The sequence below is a fragment of the Triturus cristatus genome, chromosome 11 (genome assembly GCF_964204655.1).
Source record: "Triturus cristatus chromosome 11, aTriCri1.1, whole genome shotgun sequence".
Taxonomy (NCBI): Eukaryota; Metazoa; Chordata; class Amphibia; order Caudata; family Salamandridae; genus Triturus; species Triturus cristatus.
This window is the reverse complement of record NC_140594.1, coordinates 1,119,125,885-1,119,153,621: the sequence shown is the minus strand read 5'-3', so window position 1 is coordinate 1,119,153,621 and position 27,737 is coordinate 1,119,125,885. Positions and strand designations below refer to the sequence as shown.

Genomic DNA, 27,737 nt, shown 5'->3' with positions numbered 1-27,737 from the left:
CAGAATGCAGAACAATGTCATACATTCACCCCAGTACAGAGATCTGGGCCTAAATCCATCGTTTTTTTGCTCACCATGCCATTCCAGCTTGGACTCAGCCATATGCAAATCAGTCTTGACCCTGTGCCCCATGGGAACAGTCCAGCCCGAACTGCCAAGCCAGGTCCTCCCTGGACTGGAAACAAGCATCCTAGGACCGGTTTCAGGCTTTCAGCCCTCGTCAGCCAGAATAGCTTGATTCCAGTGGCATAGAGAGCACGGGACTCACGTCTGAGCATACCCTTGCCACTCGGGGTGACAAATGCAAAAACAACAATTGATGGACAGAATGCAGAACAATGTCATACATTCACCCCAGTACAGAGATCTGGGCCTAAATCCATCGTTTTTTTGCTCACCATGCCATTCCAGCTTGGACTCAGCCATATGCAAATCAGTCTTGACCCTGTGCCCCATGGGAACAGTCCAGCCCGAACTGCCAAGCCAGGTCCTCCCTGGACTGGAAACAAGCATCCTAGGACCGGTTTCAGGCTTTCAGCCCTCGTCAGCCAGAATAGCTTGATTCCAGTGACATGGAGAGCACGGGACTCACGTCTGAGCATACCCTTCCCACTCGGGGTGACAAATGCAAAAACAACAATTGATGGACAGAATGCAGAACAATGTCATACATTCACCCCAGTACAGAGATCTGGGCCTCAATCCATCGTTTTTTGCTCACCATGCCATTCCAGCTTGGACTCAGCCATATGCAAATCAGTCTTGACCCTGTGCCCCATGGGAACAGTCCAGCCCGAACTGCCAAGCCAGGTCCTCCCTGGACTGGAAACAATCATCCTAGGACCGGTTTCAGGCTTTCAGTCCTCGTCAGCCAGAATAGCTTGATTCCAGTGGCATGGAGAGCACGGGACTCACGTCTGAGCATACCCTTCCCACTCGGGGTGACAAATGCAAAAACAACAATTGATGGACAGAATGCAGAACAATGTCATACATTCACCCCAGTACAGAGATCTGGGCCTAAATCCATCGTTTTTTTGCTCACCATGCCATTCCAGCTTGGACTCAGCCATATGCATATCAGTCTTGACCCTGTGCCCCATGGGAACAGTCCAGCCCGAACTGCCAAGCCAGGTCCTCCCTGGACTGGAAACAAGCATCCTAGGACCGGTTTCAGGCTTTCAGCCCTCGTCAGCCAGAATAGCTTGATTCCAGTGGCATGGAGAGCACGGGACTCATGTCTGAGCATACCCTTCCCACTCGGGGTGACAAATGCAAAAACAACAATTGATGGACAGAATGCAGAACAATGTCATACATTCACCCCAGTACAGAGATCTGGGCCTAAATCCATCGTTTTTTTGCTCACCATGCCATTCCAGCTTGGACTCAGCCATATGCAAATCAGTCTTGACCCTGTGCCCCATGGGAACAGTCCAGCCCGAACTGCCAAGCCAGGTCCTCCCTGGACTGGAAACAAGCATCCTAGGACCGGTTTCAGGCTTTCAGCCCTCGTCAGCCAGAATAGCTTGATTCCAGTGGCATGGAGAGCACGGGACTCACGTCTGAGCATACCCTTGCCACTCGGGGTGACAAATGCAAAACCAACAATTGATGGACAGAATGCAGAACAATGTCATACATTCACCCCAGTACAGAGATCTGGGCCTAAATCCATCGTTTTTTTGCTCACCATGCCATTCCAGCTTGGACTCAGTCATATGCAAATCAGTCTTGACCGTGTGCCCCATGGGAACAGTCCAGCCCGAACTGCCAAGCCAGGTCCTCCCTGGACTGGAAACAAGCATCCTAGGACCGGTTTCAGGCTTTCAGCCCTCGTCAGCCAGAATAGCTTGATTCCAGTGGCATGGAGAGCACGGGACTCACGTCTGAGCATACCCTTCCCACTCGGGGTGACAAATGCAAAAACAACAATTGATGGACAGAATGCAGAACAATGTCATACATTCACCCCAGTACAGAGATCTGGGCCTAAATCCATCGTTTTTTTGCTCACCATGCCATTCCAGCTTGGACTCAGCCATATGCAAATCAGTCTTGACCCTGTGCCCCATGGTAACAGTCCAGCCCGAACTGCCAAGCCAGGTCCTCCCTGGACTGGAAACAAGCATCCTAGGACCGGTTTCAGGCTTTCAGCCCTCGTCAGCCAGAATAGCTTGATTCCAGTGGCATGGAGAGCACGGGACTCACGTCTGAGCATACCCTTCCCACTTGGGGTGACAAATGCAAAAACAACAATTGATGGACAGAATGCAGAACAATGTCATACATTCACCCCAGTACAGAGATCTGGGCCTAAATCCATCGTTTTTTTGCTCACCATGCCATTCCAGCTTGGACTCAGCCATATGCAAATCAGTCTTGACCCTGTGCCCCATGGGAACAGTCCAGCCCGAACTGCCAAGCCAGGTCCTCCCTGGACTGGAAACAAGCATCCTAGGACCGGTTTCAGGCTTTCAGCCCTCGTCAGCCAGAATAGCTTGATTCCAGTGGCATGGAGAGCACGGGACTCACGTCTGAGCATACCCTTCCCACTCGGGGTGACAAATGCAAAAACAACAATTGATGGACAGAATGCAGAACAATGTCATACATTCACCCCAGTACAGATATCTGGGCCTAAATCCATCGTTTGTTTGCTCACCATGCCATTCCAGCTTGGACTCAGCCATATGCAAATCAGTCTTGACCCTGTGCCCCATGGGAACAGTCCAGCCCGAACTGCCAAGCCAGGTCCTCCCTGGACTGGAAATAAGCATCCTAGGACCGGTTTCAGGCTTTCAGCCCTCGTCAGCCAAAATAGCTTGATTCCAGTGGCATGGAGAGCACGGGACTCACGTCTGAGCATACCCTTCCCACTCGGGGTGACAAATGCAAAAACAACAATTGATGGACAGAATGCAGAACAATGTCATACATTCACCCCAGTACAGAGATCTGGGCCTAAATCCATCGTTTTTTTGCTCACCATGCCATTCCAGCTTGGACTCAGCCATATGCAAATCAGTCTTGACCCTGTGCCCCATGGGAACAGTCCAGCCCGAACTGCCAAGCCAGGTCCTCCCTGGACTGGAAACTAGCATCCTAGGACCGGTTTCAGGATTTCAGCCCTCGTCAGCCAGAATAGCTTGATTCCAGTGGCATGGAGAGCACGGGACTCACGTCTGAGCATACCCTTCCCACTCGGGGTGACAAATGCAAAAACAACAGTTGATGGACAGAATGCAGAACAATGTCATACATTCACCCCAGTACAGAGATCTGGGCCTAAATCCATCGTTTTTTTGCTCACCATGCCATTCCAGCTTGGACTCAGCCATATGCAAATCAGTCTTGACCCTGTGCCCCATGGGAACAGTCCAGCCCGAACTGCCAAGCCAGGTCCTCCCTGGACTGGAAACAAGCATCCTAGGACCGGTTTCAGGCTTTCAGCCCTCGTCAGCCAGAATAGCTTGATTCCAGTGGCATGGAGAGCACGGGACTCACGTGGGCAAAAGAACGATGGATTTAACCCAGATCTCTTGACTGGGGGAGAATGTCTGCATTGTCAGCATTCCGTCCATCATTTGTTTGTTGCAACGCTTTTCGCCCTAAGTGGGATGGGTATACCCAGACGTGGGACCCGTGCTCACTACGCCACTGGAGTCAAGCTATCCTGGCTGATGACGGCTGATAGCCAGAAACTGGTCCTAGGATGCTTGATTCCGGTCCAGGGAAGACATGGCTTGGTAGTTCGGGCTGGACTGTTCCCATGAGGCACAGGGTCAAGACTGATTTGCATATGGCCATGTCTAAACTGGGGTGGTGTAGTGGGCAAAAGAACGATGGATTTAACCCAGATCTCTTGACTGGGGGAGAATGTCTGCATTGTCAGCATTCCGTCCATCATTTGTTTGTTGTAACGCTTTTCGCCCTAAGTGGGATGGGTATTCCCAGACGTGGGACCCGTGCTCACTACGCCACTGGAGTCAAGCTATCCTGGCTGATGACGGCTGATAGCCAGAAACCGGTCCTAGGATGCTTGATTCCGGTCCAGGGAAGACATGGCTTGGCAGTTCGGGCTGGACTGTTCCCATGAGGCACAGGGTCAAGACTGATTTGCATATGGCCATGTCTAAACTGGGGTGGTGTAGTGGGCAAAAGAACGATGGATTTAACCCAGATCTCTTGACTGGGGGAGAATGTCTGCATTGTCAGCATTCCGTCCATCATTTGTTTGTTGTTACGCTTTTCGCCCTAAGTGGGATGGGTATTCCCAGACGTGGGACCCGTGCTCACTACGCCACTGGAGTCAAGCTATCCTGGCTGATGGCGGCTGATAGCCAGAAACCGGTCCTAGGATGCTTGTTTCCGGTCCAGGGAAGACATGGCTTGGCAGTTCGGGCTGGACTGTTCCCATGAGGCACAGGGTCAAGACTGATTTGCATATGGCCATGTCTAAACTGGGGTGGTGTAGTGGGCAAAAGAACGATGGATTTAACCCAGATCTCTTGACTGGGGGAGAATGTCTGCATTGTCAGCATTCCGTCCATCATTTGTTTGTTGTAACAGTTATTATCTGTCCTGCAGTGCATTCCGTTGCACATATTGCATGAAGAACTGGGATTGGCCTTCCTCTCGGATGAGTTGGATTATCACCCCCTAGCTGTGGGGATGAAGACATAGATCAAGAAAGAAAACTCCCTTAGTAAGGATATTCTAAGGGATTGTCTCTCTTTAGACCACTTGAACCGCATTGGATGGATAAAATATGTCAGAACATATCTTAGCACTTTAGGCAGGGAACACCTATTTGACAACCCGCAAACAATCTGTAGGAGGGACTTAACCTGGCTGAAAGAGTGTTTTTTTAAAAGGTGTAGTGGGGAAAGAGAGGAATAAGAGTTGAGAAAGTCAAGTATGTGTAGGTACATCATGTTGAAAACTGTGTCAACCACTGAACCAGATCTCCTATGGGTCAAATGCAACCACAATCGTTTTTTATTGACTAGATTTTGGATTGACCTCTTCCACTATCTTTTGGCCCAACCTCATGGCGCCCATAGAAGCCAGTGTCTCATACCCTGTGGCTGCAGGATATGATGCACTTTTTAATGTTTTGTAGCTTTTATGAGGTTACTAGAAGGTCTTTTATTGTTCCTATTTTCAAGAAAGTTTGTTTTAAGCAGGTTAGACCAGCTTTTGTTTTTTTACAATTGCTTTCCTGGGACTCAGTATTGTGCACGCTTAGGAGTATATTCTCAAGAACGTCTGATAACCATCGCAAATTTAGCATTAGCATAGCGCAACTTTGCATATCGCAGTCTATTGTGGGAAAACAACACCATGTTAACGTGGTATTCCCAAGCCGGCGGCACCATGCGATAGTCCCACGACAACGCGGAAAATGTCCGCGATAAAGTCAACGCAACGCCGCAAAAATGCGAAACACCAATGCCAAAAAAGTATCGATGAGGCCAACCGCTATACAAAAATCAGCGATAACCAGTGACAGGCATGCAATACCCACACGTCATGCAGGAAAATGCGCCATAAAAGCAACAAAAAAAAAAGGATAAAAAAAGAAACTGCATAGCACCATGGATGCTCCCAGACTGAGTGCAGAGGCCAACGCAAACCCCACAAGCCCCACAGAACACCACCAATGAACCTCGGGGTCGGGGAAGGCCAAGGAGAAAAGGAACAGAAAGATGGGGTGCAGTCCGCACAAAAACCAGATCAGTGTCACGGGAGTGACAACACCACCATCCACTGAACATCAACATGACAAACGTGAATGCAGTCGGAATGTAGAGGAGGCCTATGGAGGAGGACAAGAGGCACTGGCACGATGTGAAAAGCCAAACCTAGTACAAACCTGCTGCCAACAGGAAGGCAGCAAAGGTGACAGGAGGTGGGAGCCCTGCGCCACAGGAGGAGCCGGAGGAAATGGAGACCACAGTCATCAGGGTGGAGACGGCACAAGGAGTTGGGCGTCCGAACAAAGCTTGATAGGAACTGACATAACATCCGCCGGGTGAGTAACGACCAGGGACTGGGGGGACGGGGGGAGATGGGCACAATGGCACACATGCACACAAATGTGCAGCACACTGCACAACCACAATGACCCTGGAACATGTCCCTGATCCCTGTGGCACACTGCAGCACACACACACATAGCAATAACAGCACATCCCACGACAATGTGGTACAAAGTGCAACACCGACACTGAAGAACCGAGGACACACCTTGGTTAACAAATGCGCAGGAACAGGCCAATCACATGTAATACAGGAGGAAACTGTGAGATGGAAACACACGTGTACATCCTCACCTATGTCATGTACTCCAAATGTCCACTGTCCTGCATAAAATATACAGCACCTCTCAAACAGTCACAATGTACATCGTCATACAATCTGCATGTTAACCAGAATAATGCGCCAACACACATGTCAACACAATGTCAACATGCCTCTCCCCTTCACATTGCAGAGCAGCAAACAACACATTCAGCAGAGAAGACCAGACTACTCATCAGTGATGCTGGAGAGGACCACCACAGCTTCAACACCAATGCTCTACAACAGCCCATGGACATCTTAGGTGACCCGCCCCCAAGAGCAGTGCAGCCAAACCATATAGAGGAGACACCAACCCCTGCACAGACCACACAGCAGGAAGCACCCGCCTCCACGTCTGTCTACCAACACTCCACCTCGGCACACATCGCATTCCAATGCCAGGTGTCAGAATGCCAAAAGGAGGTGGCCGAACAGGTGCGGGTCGGGTCAGAGCACATGGAACCCGAACGATATCACACTCGTGGGTGTTCAAGTCCCACCAGGGACCACCCACAACCCACAAAGGAGACCCACACCTTGACAGAGACACGTGCATACATCCTGCAAATAACCACACCCAGAGCCCAGGAATCATCATACACACCCCCACGCTGGACCTCCAGACGACGGCCCAGTCCACTACTCCCACGCATTGAGCGGGTGACAACGAAGCTGCATGTCCAAGGTCTTACCCACTGCCAAAGGTAACATGGTTGCGCATGCTGTACACAGCACAATGTAATGTTGTAGGCCCAGGGACCCTCATGCATACATCATGACCACACGGACACACTGAGATAGTTAATGGAACTGGCTATGGGCACGAGCGCCCGGCTCCTTTATTGGCAGGGACACATGTACAGTGACACCTGTGCTGGATGTGTGTGGGGTGAGTGTAAGCCAGCCAGCACGGAGTTGCTGGTTCTGACAACAACTTGAACAGTGAACACTATGGAAACGAAAACAGTAAACACCAGCATTACATAGACTACTGCGGAGCATCATGTTGGTATCCGGAGCAATTACAGAGGTCAAACAACATGCAAACCGATGTGTCTGTGAGTTGCAGTGCACCGATGTTGGGGCATCAGAGCTGCGCTCGCTCATGTGAAGAAAATGTCAAGAATTGTGTCCCTTCGGGAAATACCTGATGCAGCTGCAGTGGGGTGTGTTGCACCTGCATCATCTTCCTCATCATCGTCCCTGGTCTCCCACTGCCATTGCTATGTGAGGTCCCCACAGTACACAACCCAATCAGAAATGGTCCATGAGTCGTGGTGCTCTTGAGTGCTGACCAGGGCATCAGGCAGATGATGGCATTCACGACAGGTCAGACCAACTCTGACAGTCTGGCAGTAAGACACATACGACTCTGGCTGTTGTCATCTTGAGGTGGTCCTGGCGTTGGTGGCATGTGCCTCCTGCGGTGATGAGACATCTGGGCTGGTCAGAACTTGAATTGATGTGTGAGCCCTGGTGGACCGTTGCTGATGCCGGAGGCAGCGGACAGCGCAGGGCCATAGACACATGGCACTGAGGACCCAAGGCCACCGTCTCAGAGGACATCCAATATCTCAGCAGACAGGGTCCCTGACTTGAGCTGCACAGAATTAGTGGCCCTGGATGCACTGTGGCCGGCACAGGCACACCTGCAAGGGACGGTGACTTGTGGTGCAGTGAGATAGGGGCACATGAAGTGCTGAGCGAGTCCTCGTCGAGGTCCAAGGTGGATGTGGCAGAGGCTTGTGGGGGACAGTGGAGGGTGTCCTCCAGGGCAGGATGCAGAGGGTACAAGCCGGCAGGAAGCAGCAAATGGAGGAGTGGAATGCTACTGCCTCGTTTTTGCCACAAAGTTAGTATCACTGACATGATGATGACGACAATCCCAATGTCATAGACCCATTCGCCACCACAGTTCACCCAGAAAGTGTCCATGGATGTTGTGGAACAGACTCAGTGGATCCAGAGCTGAGCCGGTGTTCAGTCAGCGATGATGCTGTGTCCTGCCTGCTACGTACTGGATTGCATTGAAGTGAGGCATGCTGGACTGCAGTATAGGCCAGAGGCAGCAGTCCGCATGGGCCCACAGCCACGTGTCGTTGGGATGACATGCAGAGTTGCTGCCATCTGATCGAAGGGTGTACAGTGAAGTTAGGCTGCCACGTATGTATGGCCTCGGACATCATGTAATCAAGACACAGTTCCATATGTGTGACCTACAGCACGGCAGTGTAGGCCCGAGGCAGTAGTCAGCAGGGGCACACAGCCACGTGTCGTTGACACGCGAGTCAGTGGTACCAGAGCAGTTGTCGGCAGTGTTCGATCACCTCCATAACGAGGATCCTTTTCTCCTCCAGGCTGAACCGCGTCTTCCTCTTACAACTATCCTAGCATTCAATGATATGAACTCGGGCATACATGAATCAAGACTCAGTTCCAAGTGTGTGACCTATTCGGACTCAGTGTAGGCCGAAGGCAGTAGTCAGCAAGGGACCACATACAGCTGCCGTTCCAATGCTATGCACAGAGTTGGTGGCCCAACATAGAAGGGAGAACACAGATACAACTCAGCCATGGCGTGTGTACTCTGCTAGTGCATAATCAAGACTCAGTTCCAAATGTGTTAACTACTTGACCGTAGTGTAGGCCGGAGGCAGCAGTAGAGTACGTTAACGAGAAAGGAGTAAAGCAGGCCTGTGTCGTGGAGGCCGTGATGATCTGAGGAGGCTGCCAAGGTCTCGGGCATCGGGCTTGGAGCTTGTGCCGGCACGTGGTGGGCCCTCTTTGACACACGCCGGTGGGCAGTGTGGCCTGGCTGCGCAGTGGCGGGCCTGACGGGTTCGGGGTCCAGAGGCCCGGGGTGTAGCATGCGCACAGGATTGAAGGCAACTCCGCTCACAATGACGGCCTCGGCCTCGTGGTGGGGTGAGAGGCGCCGCCCTGGCAGAGACGTTGGTCATACCGGAAAAGAACCACACCCAGTGCTTCGTACTTTTTATTCACACCCCTACGCTTGCCTGGCGTATGCTGGGCCAGCCCACCCCGAAAACGCTTACGGGAGGGACGTAACAGGCTACATTTCCCCACTGGCTGGAGTGACGTGGTTGCGTCCACTGTCCCCTACACTCCATACACCAGCGGTGTATGACGCCATGGATATGGGTGTGTTCTGCATACTGCAGTCTGTCCAGCAGATCTCCCCCACACTTGACATTGTGTACTTTCCCATACATGGGTCTCTTGCCTCCGTCACACATGTCCGGTTCCCACCTCTCCCCACATTCCGCTATTGTGTGGCTGGGGTGCCATGACGCTGATGGCTCATGTTCACGGCTAGCCCAGGTTACCATAGTAAGTTGTGCTGTCGTGTCTGGTGGGAGGGCATGTTTGGCATGTTGCATGTGAATTTGAGACATGTGCATTGCCAGAGTTGTGAGTTGCATGGTTGTGGAGTTGAGGTGTGTGGGATGTTCATTTGGTAGTTGCCAACGGGCTGTGCATTTCCATTGGTGCCATCCTGGAAGCGCTGGTTGATTTAGGACTGTTGGAAGTTGTAGGTCTCATGCACACTGCCTGGGTAGTTGGCGACGACGTTGGTGGCCATTTAATGGTGTTGGGATGTTGCCTGCACATTGATGGGAGGCGTGTGCTTTCTGTTGGGGGTGCTTGTGTGATGTCGGCAGGGTGCACAAGTGGGACATGTGTGCTGTCTGGCGGGTGGTGGCGGGTGTTGGTTTCAAGGTACCAGTGGCCAACCGGTGCAGCACAGCCAGCAGCTTTGTCTGAGGTGGGATGTTGGTTGCCGCTGTGTTGGTGCCGTCAACATGTTGGGCGATGATGGTCAGGATGCGTGGATGGTTGTCCTTTTGAGCCTGTAGTGTGCAGTGTCATTGTCAGGTGTTGGGTCTGTGAGGCTGGTGCGTTTCCTGGGGGTCTGCTGTCTTTGTCCACGCTGCCTCTGTGGTGGTCTGGGGGAGGGTTCAGAAGGGGGGGGTGGCTGTCCTGGGTGTGGTGGCGGGGGGTGTTGTGTCCCTGTGGGGGCTCCGCGCTGCATGATCAGTGGCCCCATGGCGTCTGTTGTTCTTCAGGTGTGGCTGTGGTCTGGGCTCCCTTTTCTGTTGCCGGTTATCGTCCGACTTTGCACCTGGTCGGAGCAGGTGTTAGTTTCCTGCTGCTATCGCGCCTTATCGCATGTTTTGTGATCTTATCGCCGATCTGGCTGGTCGTTCAGAATGTTGGTGTGGTGTTGTCACAGCTTTTTGCTCGGGAACGCCTACTCTGCATCTCATTAGCGATAGTTGCTGGGGTCATCCTTGGTGATGTTTTTTGAGGATGCTATTGCAGGAAAACTGGTGGTACCGGCACTTTGCACCAGCTTGTGAATGGGGCGATGGATTTATCGCGACTTTGGCTGCGCTAAAGTACCGTTAACTCGGCGATAGGTCCTTGAGAATATGCCCCAAAGTTTTTTAAATGCTGCATTCAGGCTCAGGTCCAGCTTTGATTAATCTTGTTGGGGTGGCTTTTCCTTTTAGCTTTGTAATCATATGATTATACTGCTCAATTCCTTGTATTGTGCTAGAAGTTTTACTGATGTTTGTGCTGATTTATTGACTTTTATGGTTTTACTGTGAAAAAAACTAATAAAGTTTATTGAAAGGAGAGAACTTTTAAATCTTGATAAATACAGGCCCAGCCATCTGCACAGAGAGCAGGATTCCAAAAGCTATGAGACAGAAAAAAATAATAACAATATTCTCTTTCTCGTGTAGAGTGCCAAGCCAGCACATGCCGAGATCACATGAGGTAGAGGAGCAGGAGGCTTCACTGCCACAGAGACGTGCTATAAACAAACAAATCTGTTATTTAAATTAAAACAAGCATTGGCAATGCCAACAGCTCTGGCTTTAATGGAATGTTGCAAGGAAATGTGAAGCATTACCAGTACATAGCATTGGAATGGATATGTATTTATGTGGAAACAAAGAAATGTAGGAAAATATTGGTGTAGGTTAAAAGGTTAGGTGACAGTTGCACTGGCAACCTACTCAAACATGCATGTAGGTTAATGACTCTCCTCCTCCTCCAATTGGGCTGCTGCCACAGAACACACCATAAATTGTCTATTTATTTAAGACCAATTGCATTACAATGCCATGTCTGCAACCCTGAAAGTTCAAGCTCAGGCATCTAGATAAATACACAAAATGATCACAGCTGTGTGGAGGGCAATCAATTGTTTGTGGAAGTACACAACTTCTGCCCAATCATAACATGACCCCCGGCTCCCAACATGTGGGCGGAGAAAAAGCCCCTTTCTAGAGATGCTCACATAATTGTCTAGCGATAGCTACCCTGTGAAGCCAGACCATAAAGAGGAAAAGATAGTCAAAGCTTCCCTAAATTTAACACAACCCATTTGCTTAAAGAGAAAAAAAATTGAAGTAAGGACAGCAGGTTGAATCCCAGATTGTCCCTGACAAATAAAAATAGGGCTCTGCACTGTGAAGGTTTGTACTCGAAGCAATGCACAAAAAAGGCAGGATGATGATCAGCTCTGTGCCCCTTTAATAGTTAGGGGGCAGAGGATGGTGTTTAGGAGGTGGTTTTAGGGGTGACTCCTGTGAGAATTCTCCTCACTACTACTGCATGGAGTACTTTGGTGCACTTTTTAAATGTTTTCAATTTACTGGTACAAGATGGGTGTCCAACTACTGGGAATAGTAAATTAAATCAAAAAAACAAAATGACCAACACATCATTCACATGATGATATCTGCACATGCATGCATTATCACTCAGGGGATGCATGATGAAACATGCACAAATACATATTATCTTGCTTTAGGTTTTTTGCCAGTGCCGTTCCTTACTGGCAAACAAGGACTTCTTTCTTTTTGCCAATGAAGAACAGTGTTATCCAAAAGCACTGGCAAAGCCAAAAGGTTAGAAAACACAATTGAAAGGTGAAACTTAAGGGCTTAATTAATGCTTGTGAGGACATTGCATTCTCTGAGGTGGAAATTGAAAATTGTTCATGATAGTGCAAAACGGGCAGACAACACAGTTTGGAAACTGGGAGCAGTGGTTGTCTATCCATGTTTTCGACCAGTACTCTGCAACTCAAGTACCAACTGGAAGAATTTACAAATGAAGTGTATTTGCTTTAGATAATTCAAAGGCTTTAAAACAGGTTCAGAACTCTGCACTGTGAGGGATCAAATGATCATAATATGCCTCCTTGCTGTTTAATCTGTAAGAATGGCTAAGAGAAGCCTCACCGTTTTGCGGTATGTCCAAAGTAAGCGTGAAGAAGCTATAACATTCCTGTACTCAAAAAATTAAATTAACATAACTCAATGTAATAGGGCATAAGATTACACCTACAGTTTCACTTTGGGTATAGTACTCTGGCACACACCCGAGCTTGTTTAAGCACTCTGCTACTCATCTGCTTTAACATGTCAGATCCCCTTTCCATATTACACATGTAAACTGTATAGGCGTGGCCAATTGCATGGGGCACGACCCAGAGCAATTGATCCCAACTCACCACATATAGGAGCCTCAACCCTTTTCTGCTGACATATTTGCTTCTGTCTCATATGGTTTTACAAAAGGGGGGAAAATACCTCTGTTGTGATATTCAAACCATGCAGGCACATAACTGCCCTGGTTCTTTTACACCTGCAAAATTGACCATTTCAAGTATTCCTTGTGATGTTTTGGAGATCTGAGACAGGTGGCAATGTTAGAGCTACAGTACTCACTATTTGAATCAATACTTCTTTTTCCAGCTCTTCAATGCTTTCCCGCAGCTGATGCAGCATCTTCCAGGACCTTTGCAGCACTTTTTTGAATGTGACAAAGTTTTGCAGAGATTTGTGAAGAGGGAGATTGAAAGTCACAAAGAAAATGGAATTCAAGAGGAGCCTCAGGACCTAGTTGACTTCTACCTGAGAAAGGTGTCCAAAGTAAGCATATTTGCCTTTTATAAAGTGCCCTTTTCTAGCATTCAGCAGTGGCTTCACTAGAAGTGAATTTTACGGAGGGTGGAAGGGGAAGCACACATTAGATAAAAACTTGTGCAACCACCTACAGAGGTCAATTGGAAAGAACATGTGTGTGTTGGTGTATACACACATAAATATATATCCTCTGCTGGGATTTGCAAGTATCTAGTTATAGTTAGGACCATGTTTCCATAGGAAAAGCATTTTTTGACTTCCCTATAACTTTGGCACCGTTTGATGAATATTCACAAAATATTCCCCAAAAAGTGCGCTAGTAGTTCTTGTTGCGTATGGAAAGTTTCAGGTTGATCCGTCAAGCGGGGGCCGAGGATAAAGGGGGGTAAAAAAAGCGTGTTTCACATGTTAATTCCAGTAGGGGCTTTGAACACAACTACAGCCTGAACCCCAGGACGGAATTACACCAAATTTTTCAGAAAGCTAGCTTTGTGTCTGCAGATTGTGCTTTTTGTAATTTGGTGGAAATCTGTACAGTAGTTGCTCAGAAATTTAAGGAAATCCAAATGTATATATCTGAGAATGTGGCTAATTCGTGAGGATTTCAAAATTTATCACAAATGCCTGCATCAACAGAAATGCTGTGATTGGCTGGCTGCAACCTGAGAAGAAAGTTGCAGCCTTCATTTTACCTCATTGGAACAGTCCATGGGGTTGAAAATTTTAATCAAAAGTGGTAAAAGGGTCAGTGTATTAGTACCCTGACCCTAATTTTGGCATTCTGGGGTCTTTGAGGGACCCTTAATGTGTATAATGTATCGGAGAACATTTTTCTTTCCACGTGTGATTTGTAAATTCATCGCAACCGCCAGCGCCCCCCCTTGTAACGCCATGGTGAATTCGGAAATATCAGCAATTTAAAAAAAAACATTCACAGACCCACTCTGACAATGATGCAGCCACTCACACATGGACTCAGAGAGTAATACACACAGTCACATACTCACGCACCCACTCACAGATCCACTAATACACTTATGCACCCACTCACAGACCCAGTCAGGAATTTATCCACCCAGTAACAGACCAACTCTGAGAGTCATGCACCCACTCACAGACCCACACAGAGGCTCACTTACCCACTGACAGACCCACTCAGACGCTCATGCACCCACTCAGTCTCACGCACCTACTCAGAAACTTACTTAGGACTGATGCACCCACTAAATGAAATGTTCAGAGACTCATGCATCCACTGAGAGACCCACTGAGACACTCACAGACCCAGTCACAAACCCGTTTTGACACTCACATGCCCAATCACATGCCCACTCAGACTCTTTCACCCACTCACAGACTCACTCTGACAATCATGCAGCTCTCACAGCCCCACTCAGAGACTTATGCACCCATTCACAGACCCAGAGAGACCCATGAACGCACTCAGAGATACAATGAGATACTTATGCACCCACTCACAGACAAACTCAGGACTCATGCACCCACTGACTGACCCACTTAGAAACCCATGCATTGACTGAGGGATCCACTTAGACACTCACACACCATCTCACAGACATAGTCAAACGGTCATGCAGCTCCCACAGACCCACTCGGAGACTTATGCACACATTCAATGACCCACAGAGAGACTCATGCATGCACTCAGAGATCCACTCAGATACTGATGCACCCACTCACAGATATGCACAGAGACTCATGCATCTGCTCACAGACACACTCAGAGACTCAAGCACACATTGACAGATGCACTTAGAGACTTATGTACCCACTTACAGACTCTGTCAGGTATTCACACAAGCTGTCATAGACTCAGTGAAACTCTCACATACACTCACAGATCAACTCATGCACACACTCAGAGATTTAGTCATATTCTCACGCTTTCACTCAGACATCCATACAGACAGTCACGTGCTCACTCACAGACCCATTGATATTTTGAAGCAGTCACTCACAGACCCACTCAGACAATCAAGCACCCACTCACAGACCCACTCAGATACTTATGCATCCACTCACAGACCCACTCAGAGACTCATGTACTCACTCACAGATCTACTCAAACTCTTATACACACCCTCAGAGACCAACTGACACACTTATGAACCTAGTCACACATCCTACTGAAACACTCATACACACAGTCTCAGACACATTCAAAGACTTATACATGTTTCTACAAAGTTATTTAGATGGTATATATAGCTAGTGTGATGGTTAGAATCAATTATATAGTTATAAATGTTGAACTTGCTGGAGGCTATTCAATGTCTGCTTTTGTTTAGCGTTTTTGTAAAGTATCCACGATCATCACGGAGTTGTCACAAATAGTTAAAAATAGATTTTTTTTTATTTATGAAGAAAATGACAACATTTTGGACACTAGAGCCATTGTGTTTTTTGTGTGTATATTACATCTGCACATAACACTGTATGCAGAGTTTCAGGTTAGTGAGAAACACCCTGTTGCTTTCGTCTGAAAAGTGAATTACTTAACCTTTTTAAATTCCATGCATGTCGAAAAACAGGTTGTTGTTGTAGATAGAGTCCATGTAATGGTCTCTGAGGAATGCAGAAACAGTTTTATTAACATGTTTCTTAGCTTTGTCAATCCGTGAACAGAATTGATTAGACCATTTCCATTTCTGCCTTTGGCATATGTTGGAGTTCACCAAGACAGTGTGAGGGAAAGCATCACTAATTGTACAAAGGTATCCTTCATTAGGATTTCCAGTCCTACCCCAGCCAGGGTGCCTAGGTCATTGCCACCACAGTACACACTCATGAGGTGAGGGGTGGGGAATCCACAATGCTTTTAACCAAAGGCAGCAATCGATGCCACTTCAACCCTCTCTGGCCAATCCAAGTAAAGTGTGCATTAGGTAAACCAAAGTTACTGTCAATATCACTCCTTCTAGCAGCCCCTGTAGCCCAAAAGACATAAATGTGGCCAACAATCCACACACTAACCATTTTGAAGTGAAGCAGCAGAAGGAGAGATGAGAAGGCTGGAGCTGAATGAGACAGTTTTCGGAATTGAAGACAGTTAAACATGAAGGTGTGCTCCTGGTTAAAAAAACACATACCTGATTGAATGCTGTGATTATGGAGGTGAATAAAATTAGGTAGTGCCTATGAAGCTTAAGTAACAACATCTATGATCGGCTGCAGGAAAAGAGTACTGCAGACTTGGATGTGCTTTTAATTCTGTACTGTAACTGCACCTGCTGAAACTCATTTTGTAACTAGTAAGGTCCTTCTAGAATGTGCGGCAAACTTGAGACCTTCTGGTTCTAGTGGGTTGCAATGTACACTGTGCTAAGAGTGTATTGGGGGAAGGGTATTAAACAGAGAGTTGTCTGTTTTAAAAAAAACTTAAGATCTTTAGACTGATTGTTGTGTAACAAGGATTACATTTCCTAGTGCTGGTTGCTTATAAATTGTACCATACTCATTAAGTCATAAAAGTACCAAGCTAAATATGTTTTTGAAACGCCCTTTTTTGTGAATTTGTCACAATGATCGCTGTAAGAAGTTGACTCTCTATATAGTGTACTAAAACGAAGTACACTGTGCAGAGAGTCCAGTAGATCCCTCATTGATATACAGAGGCTAAAGTAGATAATACTAATGTTCTTTTTGTGGAAGTGTGGGAGAGCAGTTAGGCTTATCAGAGGGTAGTGATAAGCATTTGTTGTACTCACAGATGCATAAAATGAGGCACACACTCAAGAATAAATCCGAGACCAACTTTTAACATTAACATACATTTTTATATAATTCTGTAGACCAAGAACTTTGTTCTAAGGTAAGTACCTTTTATGCTATAATTTTTCAAAGTTCGCAAAATTAATTGCTTTTTTGCGCAATGATGCACCTTTGAAATCAATGGGAAGAAATAAGAAAATGCACATAAAATCATACAGTTGAATTTCAAAGTTTACCTTCTGAATTTAGGTAGGTAGCAATGCCTGGTCCAATGTTCCACCAATAGATTCTCCGGAACATCACATCGGGAGCAGGCTGCTGAAGTCATTAGCAGCTGGTGCACTACGAAGATTGTGGTCACTTGAAAACACACTGCACAAGGAGACTTACAGGTAGTTCCGGGGGGTCCCACTCAAGGGAGCAGGTTGCAAGGGCCTCAGGACCATAAGAGCTCAGCTGGTTTGTTGGTCCCCAGGCTGGGGGTTCTGACTGCAGAGCAGATAGGTCAGCAGGGCGGCGTGTGCCAAGAAGTCCCCGTGGTCATGAGCAGGCAGGCTGGAGAGGTGATTCTGGAGCAGCTGGGCCACTCACAAAGTGGATCTCAAGGGTCTTGATGTCCCTTAATGGGTGCTTTCCTCCTGGGCAGTTGGAGTCCAGATTGGACTCTTCGTCTCGGTGTACGCTGCAGAAAGTGCGGTACACTAGGTATTGGTGTGGCATGACTCCGGTAGCTCATCGTGTCTTCACACTTGGAGGGGAGACAGATTTTATCCTCCGCAGCTGGTGTGCCACTTTTGATTTAGATGCTGCATCGAAGTTGCCGTGCAGCAGCAAGTTGGTAAAACCAAATTCTGCCGTTCAGTAACTGTGGCTGCAGGGGAGTAGCTCCTCTACTCCAGGGAACGTTCTTGGCAATTTGTCAAAGGCTGTAGGTGCTCTGGGGTTCTTGGAGGCCTCACAGTTTCAGGATGAGGCATCAGGCTCAATGGTTGAGTCCAGGAAGCAGCCGTCAGGGTTTGGCACCATTTTTCTGCAGCAGGTCGGCGGTGTCAGTCAGCAGCTCTTCTTTGTCCATTGCTATTCTTAGGTCCATCGAATCTGAGTTGCAAGGTCTGGGGATGCCACCTTAATTCTAAATTTAGGTGCGTTAAAGGAAGAGATAGGTAGTAGCCAACAGGCTACCTACCTATAGGGTGTCTACACTCTCTAGGTGATCACTGCCTGTGGGAAGGGGCACTGCCCTAGCTCTTATAGGTTGATTTCCTACCATCTCAGGATAGAGGATTTGAAAAAATAGTGTCCACATTGCCTGCCACACCTTAGGAGCAGCACTGGCTGAATTTGTGCACACCACCTCATCTAACTAATTTTCCCGCCTTTCCTCCCTCCAAACGTAGAGCAGGAAAGGGAGCTTGGCATCCTCCACTATCTGGAGATGCCTCGCTTGGATTCCAAAGGCAGCAACGCCTTTGAAGCTTTCCGCTGTGGCAAGCCATTCTGGCCTGGAGGAGGTTTGAAGCACCTACGCCCAGAGCTTGCTTTGTTTTTGGCCTCCAAGAGTGCTGGCTCTCACCCCATGAGGTCAGAACCATGTCTGGTGGTGTCAGGCTAGCTAAGACTAGTAAGAGATCACACCAGTGATTGGTAGGTTTTCAGGGGAACCTCGTAATGACAAGTATCCAGCCCATGTACTCTCTATGGCTTCCCTGTGCACTCACAATATCCAAGAATGGCTTGGATATTTCAGGGGCTATCTATTCATGCAGATATGTCCACACATGGAATATAGTGCACCTTGCCTTGGGGCTATAAGGCCTGCATTAGGGGGCATTTAGCTATATCTCATGTAGTGCATGGGTATGTGCCATGTCGACCTTTCGTTTTTCAGACGACAGCCTGCGATGACAATTTGCATGGTTTTAGTGAGAGGTCCCTAGGCAGGCACACTGTGCTTCAGCTCTAGAGGACCCTCCTCAGTACCCATGCCCCAGGGACCAAGCGTACCATTTACTAGGGTCTACAGGAGTGGGTGAAGTGGTGCAAATCATGGTACAGTTTTAGGAAAGAGATCCGGAACTGGGAACCTGATTTGTAGGGACCCAGTGCACTTACAATTAGAAATTACATCAGACACAAAGTGGGGGCTAACCGTGTCAAAAGAGGCACCTGGCTACAAATGCAATTAAGTAGCAAATAATCTTCCATTTTGGGAATCTTTGTAAAGGCGAGTGAAGTGATTAACACATACTAACCATTCAGAAGTGGACATTCAAATCTAAAATATGAAAGGCATGTTTTTATTTGCTGCCTTTAGTGAGAGCAAAGTTTAAAAGGTTGCCTTTAATGGTTGGTTTGTATGAGCATGGTATGCCATTCTTATGCTTAGTATCCAAATTTCCTGAGAGTACTGCAAGTATAAAATAAGAGCAAAAAAATCTATTTTACCAACAAACTCATTTTTCAGGTATGTGGAGTACATTGTATTTTGAGAAAAAAAAATATTGAAAAGGTATATGTGTATGTGAGGTGAATAAAAGTGAGTATGAAACATGTAGAATAGCTTTGATATTTATAAGATGATGAACAGGTGAGTAAAACACTAAGTTTGTGAGTATGTAACAGTTTGTGTGAGGTGCAGAGTAGCTCAGTGAGAAGTTAGTTTACAGTGTGTTCCTACAAACAGAACTGACTGCTAAGGGTTAAACTTATACTTAACAATGAATTTGACGATCTGCAAAGTTTTACATATCTATACATGATGTACTGCTGTCAAAGAATGTTTTACTTGGAACTCTGGGAGTTGTAGTTCTATTTCTTTATTTATAAAAGACGACTACAAGTCCCAGAATTGAAAAGAAGAAACATGCATGTAAGTGTACATAATGCGTAAACCTGTGAAACTTGACAGGCTCAAAGATCAGTGGTATAATATTATGTATATCGGAGCCACTTAGGAAAAATCACACATTTATCTGTTATGAACTGTATCAAACTACGGTGCTGTATGGTGAGGAGAACCACCAACCTCCCCTAAAATTGTGGTCAAAGCCAACACAAAAGATAAAGAAAATCCTCAGCACACCTCTGCAAGGTAAAAACAAATAACGCATAAAAGTGTGCACAAATTGTAAACACAGTGTTCGAAATCCTCTTTCTTTTTATTCTTTTCCTTCCTTTATTTCATAAAGTTCTTTGTCAGCCAACACGTGTTTCGTCGCAAACAATGGGAAATCGTTCCGTGACTTCCTCAAGTCTCCAAAATCTTCGGTAGGAATTTCTCATGTGGTGATAATTACATCTCACATACGATAATAAACAAAAGCCGTAGTCAGAGTCTAGTATTCCAGCTTGCAATCTGTATCGGATCTTAATTCGATCCAAAATATGCACGCTTAGCTTAGCGACGTGGTCCATCAGTACAATACTCCGTCATGTCCTCAACTGTGTGTATGGGTGATAGTAAGTCTAATATATGTCATCTAAGTGGCAGTGAGAATGGGTGAATCTGTCTCTGAATGGCTCTATTTGTGGCCGTATAGGTGAGTGAGTGGATGTGTTAGTGGTTATATGTGTGTGTGAGAGGGTGTGTAAGTGGCTGTACTGGATAATGAGTGTCTCTCTCTCTCTCTCTCTCTATATATATATATATATATATATATATATATATATATATATATATATTTAATTGTTCACAGCTTGTGCATAATGCATTTCGGCCATACGGCCTTCCTCAGATGCTGCTGCTTTGCAAACGGTAACTCCACCCCCACCTTTCATTGTCCAAAGTCACTGCCATTGGCGGAAATCCGCTGACCCACGGTCACATGTGTGCAACTCCACTGTAGTTCTGCCACAACTACAGCTCCCAGAATGCTGTAGGCTCTGGTGAGTGTTGCTGGGCAGTGGCTGAATAAATTAACCCCATGAATGTAGGTTTAGTCTTGAATCGGTGCGGAATGTTCAAATCATGAGTCTTGCAAATAAAACAGAATTGCCGATCCTCCTCTGGTCCCCTTTAGTGCTCCAGCCTCGTTGCACGTTTGCCATCCGGACCATGAATCGGAATAACAATGAACCCGTCTCCGTGTCAATGACAAGCTGCATCTCGCAGAAGTCCAGGGTTCAGTCATGTACTTCGGGGCGGGCCGGAGTCAATTCAATCCCTTGAAAACAAAACACAAGCTGCAAGCAGCGGATGCCAGTAATGTCTCCAGCCTCTTGTCGGAACGGGGCCTCTCACGCGTCTCTGGCTGACGCGAAAACATCAAAGAAACTCCTACTCCATCGAGAACAGGTAGAGGCCACACCAGGGGTAACGTTGGAAGATCTTTAATTGTTCACAGCTTGTGCATAATGCATTTCGGCCATACGGCCTTCCTCAGATGCTGCTGCTTTGCAAGCAGTAACTCCACCCCCACCTTTCATTGTCCAAAGTCACTGCCATTGGCGGAAATCCGCTGACCCACGGTCACATGTGTGCAACTCCACTGTAGTTCTGCCACAACTACAGCTCCCAGAATGCTGTAGGCTCTGGTGAGTGTTGCTGGGCAGTGGCTGAATAAATTAACCCCATGAATGTAGGTTTAGTCTTGAATCGGTGCGGAATGTTCAAATCATGAGTCTTGCAAATAAAACAGAATTGCTGATCCTCCTCTGGTCCCCTTTAGCGCTCCAGCCTCGTTGCACGTTTGCCGTCCGGACCATGAATCGGAATTACAATGAACCCGTCTCCGTGTCAATGACAAGCTGCATCTCGCAGAAGTCCAGGGTTCAGGCATGTACTTCGGGGCGGGCCGGAGTCAATTCAATCCCTTGAAAACAAAACACAAGCTGCAAGCAGCGGATGCCAGTAATGTCTCCAGCCTCTTGTCGGAACGGGGCCTCTCACGCGTCTCTGGCTGACGCGAAAACATCAAAGAAACTCCTACTCCATCGAGAACAGGTAGAGGCCACACCAGGGGTAACGTTGGAAGATCTTTAATTGTTCACAGCTTGTGCATAATGCATTTCGGCCATACGGCCTTCCTCAGATGCTGCTGCTTTGCAAGCGGTAACTCCACCCCCACCTTTCATTGTCCAAAGTCACTGCCATTGGCGGAAATCCGCTGACCCACGGTCACATGTGTGCAACTCCACTGTAGTTCTGCCACAACTACAGCTCCCAGAATGCTGTAGGCTCTGGTGAGTGTTGCTGGGCAGTGGCTGAATAAATTAACCCCATGAATGTAGGTTTAGTCTTGAATCGGTGCGGAATGTTCAAATCATGAGTCTTGCAAATAAAACAGAATTGCTGATCCTCCTCTGGTCCCCTTTAGCGCTCCAGCCTCGTTGCATGTTTGCCGTCCGGACCATGAATCGGAATTACAATGAACCCGTCTCCGTGTCAATGACAAGCTGCATCTCGCAGAAGTCCAGGGTTCAGGCATGTACTTCGGGGCGGGCCGGAGTCAATTCAATCCCTTGAAAACAAAACACAAGCTGCAAGCAGCGGATGCCAGTAATGTCTCCAGCCTCTTGTCGGAACGGGGCCTCTCTCGCGTCTCTGGCTGACGTGAAAACATCAAAGAAACTCCTACTCCATCGAGAACAGGTAGAGGCCACACCAGGGGTAACGTTGGAAGATCTTTAATTGTTCACAGCTTGTGCATAATGCATTTCGGCCATACGGCCTTCCTCAGATGCTGCTGCTTTGCAAGCGGTAACTCCACCCCCACCTTTCATTGTCCAAAGTCACTGCCATTGGCGGAAATCCGCTGACCCACGGTCACATGTGTGCAACTCCACTGTAGTTCTGCCACAACTTCATCTCCCAGAATGCTGTAGGCTCTGGTGAGTGTTGCTGGGCAGTGGCTGAATAAATTAACCCCATGAATGTAGGTTTAGTCTTGAATCGGTGCGGAATGTTCAAATCATGAGTCTTGCAAATAAAACAGAATTGCCGATCCTCCTCTGGTCCCCTTTAGCGCTCCAGTCTCGTTGCACGTTTGCCGTCCGGACCATGAATCGGAATTACAATGAACCCGTCTCCGTGTCAATGACAAGCTGCATCTCGCAGAAGTCCAGGGTTCAGGCATGTACTTCGGGGCGGGCCGGAGTCAATTCAATCCCTTGAAAACAAAACACAAGCTGCAAGCAGCGGATGCCAGTAATGTCTCCAGCCTCTTGTCGGAACGGGGCCTCAAGGCCCAACTCATAAGCAAGGCCACTTATTTGAACCCATATCTTCAAATATACTTAATCACCACAGGGGACCCCAGTGAGATCACATGGTCCGATCATAAACTCACACCATTTCAAACAGGTAACAGAAGCTATAAAGTCCCCATACCTAATCAACCTAGACGCAACTGGGCCAAAATGGACATAGTAGCATGGCAGGACGCCCTAACTAATACTATTTCTCCAATGGAGCTAGACATTTCAAGTAGTTATAGAAGCTTTGAGACCTGGATGCTGAATGCCCTTAACAACTTAGCACCTATCAGGCAACAAAAAACAAAAGGCTTAGGAAACAGGGCTCCTTGGCTTTCTCCTGAACTCCTAGGATTAAAAAAAAAATCAAAAAGACTAGAGAGATTATGGAGGAGAAAATGTGATGTTACGGACAAAGAAACATACAAAAGAACCATAAAAACTATCATAACGCCATCAGGAAGGCAATCATTTGATACTTTGCCTCCAAGTTTAATAATGCAGCCAGTTCCTCTAAGGAATTGCCCAATCTAGTCAGCAATATGATAAAACCAACAATCAGCAAATCAGGCTCTCCACCATCAAACCTTTGTTGCAACATGTTATCCAGCTTTTTCTTAAAGAAAGTCAATACTATCTTCCTGACTCCAAGAGGAGATGATGAAGTCAGGAAAATAAAGGTAGGGCAACATGAAACACTGAACACATTCCCTAAAATGACTCAAGAAAGTACCTGTGATATTCTTTAATCTCTTAAATCAGGCGCACCATTAGATCCAGCACCACCAGACATTATGTCGAGTGGGGGCGTAGTAGTTACAAGCAGGCTGACTGTTATGTTTAATCTGTTACTGGAGTCAGGCACAGCGCCAACAGCCTGGAAACACGCAATTGTGAGACCACTGCTAAAGAAACCATCAGCAGACCCTTCCAAATGTGAAAACGATCGCCCCGTCACTCTTTGACCAGTAAAATATTAGAAAAATGTATTAATAAAACTCTCTCTCAATATTTAGAAACTCGTAGCATCCTACACTTCTCTCACACAGGATTTAGACCTAAGAGTAGTACTGAGACTGCCCTGCTGGCTCCCACAGAGGAATTAAAAGCTATCCTAGACCAGGGAGGGAATGCAGCTCTGTTACTACTGCATCGGAGCTCAGATTTGACACCGTTTGCCATTGACTACGTGTGAAAAGGTTGGGGGCAGCAGGAATAGCTATAACAGCACTCAAATTGCTTACTTTATTTCTTCAAAATAGAACCTTTCAGCTATGTAAGGAGGCCACAAAATCCGAAATTTATCCTCTCAATTATGGGGTCCCTCAGGGCTTTTCCTTAAGCCCCACCCTATTCAATTTGTATATTACTTCACTTACAGAGTTTATTAAGAACTTTAGTTTTACCTCTATATTCTATACAGATGAAATGCAGATTATCATCTCTCTTTCCTTGGCCTCCACTCAACTTAACCATTGTCTCAGACATGTGGCTGACTGAATGGCAGCAAGTAGCCTGAAATTAAATGGTTGAAAAATTGAGGTAATGATGGTGGGAAACAACTGCAATAGATGGATTGAAATGAATTGGCTTGAATATATGGGCAATCAACCCACTCCTAATTCAGAAGTCAAGAGCCTTGTCAAGAGTAATGACAACCTGCTTTGGCTTGCTTAGAACTCTAAGAAAGCTCATAAAATGGCTATCTGAACCATCACGCAGAATTGGGGTGCAAGGATTGGTCATCTCGCATCTGGATTATGGAAACTCCCTATGCCTGGGAAGTCCCAATGCTGTTATAAAAATATTACAGGTCATCCAGAATGCCGCTGCCTGCATACTTTGTTACATACCTAAACATAGGTCTGCAACTGTGACTCTGGCATGCACTGGTTGCCGGTGAGCAAAGGAATAAGATTCAAAGCTCTGTGCCTAGTTCACCGAGTGATGTACAACAAGGGCCCACTGTTAAACCAGAGACTCCTCTCTCCCTAGAATTCCTCAGGAAAACTGCGCTCTACCAGCCAACAGTTGTTCGCAGTGCCTAGGCTAAAGAGAACTACAAGTGGAGGAAGTTCTTTTGCGTTATAGGCCGAGGCTCTGGAATGCACTTCCACATCTTCTGAGAAACATAGAGTCCAAACCTAAATTTAGAAAATTACTAAAAACAGTCCTGTTCAACCAGTTCTACTCTTTTAGTCGAGTTATCTGCTGCTAATCTAGTGCTGGGAGGCCCTTCTGAGTAGCTATGCATCCTACAAAATTGTATGAATAGAATGGATGTCTGCGTATCTGGGTTTCTGCATATACTTACGGAGAGTGTGTGTGTGTGTACATGTACATGCATACCTTTGTTTGTGCCCATATGCCTCGGGTACATGTGTGTGGCTATGCACACAAATGTTTAAGGGGAAACATACCATGTACATACTTGTGTATGCATAAATGAACGCAATTGAATAATGTATACATGTGTATATGTATATGTTCATATTTTAATGTGTGCATGTTCCTTGTCTATGTTTGTAGGTGTGGGTGTATTTTGTGTTATTTGTGAATAATTATGAGGGTATGTATACACGTATGTATAAATAAAGCTTTTCGGATTGGATTGGTATATATATATATATATATATATATGCAAATATAGGTTTATGTATATGTGTATCTGTACACATGCATACAGGTATGCATGTGCAAATGTTTATGCGTGTATATATGTAAACGTACTGAATTCACGACTTAATTTTTTCTACAACACATTATGTGCATATATAAAGTGCATGGATATATTAACCCCTTCGATGCTCATGACAGAGCGGTTCCGTCATGAGCATCGGTTGAGCTGTGCTCATGACGGAGCCGCTCCGTCATGAGCACAGCTCAACCGATGCTACCCCTGGGGGAAGCGCTGGTGCTCCCCCCCTGGGGCATCGATCTTGCCCCCACAGAGGGGGATGGCAGAGGAAGAGTTTCCGCTGCCACCCTGACCCCCCCACACGCTTCCCCATGACGTCAGCGCGCACAGCGCGCTCTAACGTCATCAGGAAGCGCTGGGATGCCTGGAAGCCATTTGCTTTCAGGCGTCCCAAGCAGGAGGAGGTAGGTTTTGCTCTCCAGTGGGGCTGGGGGGGATTTGTTAAAGTATTGAGGCATTGGGGGAGAGGAAAGAGTATTTCCTCTCCCCTGATGTCTCAATACAGGGCATTCCTGCAGCACGACTGCGCACAGCGTTGCGATCGTGCTGCAGGAATGCCCCCCATTAGGCACCAGGGATGCTTTTTTGTTAAAAAGGAAGCGACCCCTTGGGCAAAGGTCACTTCCTAAAGGGGGCAAATAATTTAAAGACTTTTCTGCCCCCCCTGGGGCAGAGCGCCTCGGTTCTTTGGCATTTCTGGCCCCGGGGGGGGGGGGGCAGAAAAGCCCACTAGAGCCAGGGATTTTTTATTTATAAAAACGGAAGAGACCCCTTGGGGAAGGGTCGCTTCCAGGCCCCTAATTTGTTTAAACTATGTACTCTGCCCCCCCGGGGGCAGATCGGCTCGTGTATTTGGCCTTTGGGGGCAGAATACCCCACTAGACACCAGGGAGTCCTTGTATTAGCTAAAGGAAGCGACACCTTGGGCAAGGGTTGCTTCCTTAAGGGGCACATTTTATTAAAGTCTTTTCTGCCCCCCCCATGGGACTGTTTGCCTTGGTTTTTTGGCGTTTCTGGTCCCAGGGAGGGGCAGAAAAGCCCACTAGAGCCAGGGATTTTTTATTTATAAAAACGGAAGCGACCCCTTGGGGAAGGGTCGCTTCCAGGCCCCTAATGTTTTTTAAATGTGTACTCTGCCCCCCCAGGGCCAGATCGGGCCATGTATTTGGCCTTTCTGCCCCCAGGGGTGCAGAATACCCCACTAGACACCAGGGAGTCCTTTTATTATCTAAAGGAAGCGACCCCTTGGGCAAGGGTCGCTTCCTTAGGGGGCACATTTTTTTAAAAGTCTTTTCTGCCCCCCCCGGGACTGTTTGCCGTGGTTTTTTGGCGTTTCTGGCCCCGGGAGTGGGGGGGGCAGGAAAGCCCACTAGAGCCAGGGATCTTTTTAAAGAAAATAGAAGCGACCCCTTGTGGAAGGGTTGCTTTCAGGGGCCTCATTTTTTTTTTTTTAATGTGTATTCTGCCCCCCCCGGGGGTAGATCGGCCCGTGTATTTGGCTTCTGCCCCCAGGTGGGGGGGTTCAGAATACCCCACTAGACACCAGGGACGTATTTGAAATTAAAATGGAAGTGAGCCCTTAGGCAAGGGTCATTCCCAAGGGGCAGATCTTTTTTATAAATTTGGTTAATGTTATTTCTGCCCCTCCTGGGGACCGATCTGCCCCTTTATTGTGACCTTTTTGCCCTAGGTGGGAGGGTGGGGCAGAAAACCCTACTAGGCACCAGGGATTTATTTATTTTGCAAGGGGGGCATATTTCTGTCTGCTGTTTTCTGCCCCGCCCTCAGACAAGCTCACC

General features: G+C 47.2%; 1 protein-coding gene across 1 annotated transcript in view; it reads left to right on the top strand.

The window, feature by feature from the left end:
- LOC146786146 (cytochrome P450 2J2-like) overlaps positions 1-27,737 on the top strand; it is a 281,239-nt gene that overhangs the window by 203,569 nt on the left and 49,933 nt on the right. Inside the window, exon 5 of the mRNA XM_085635650.1 lies at positions 13,146-13,322. Coding sequence (XP_085491776.1) covers positions 13,146-13,322 — 177 coding nt within the window. The remainder of the gene's footprint in view (positions 1-13,145; positions 13,323-27,737) is intronic.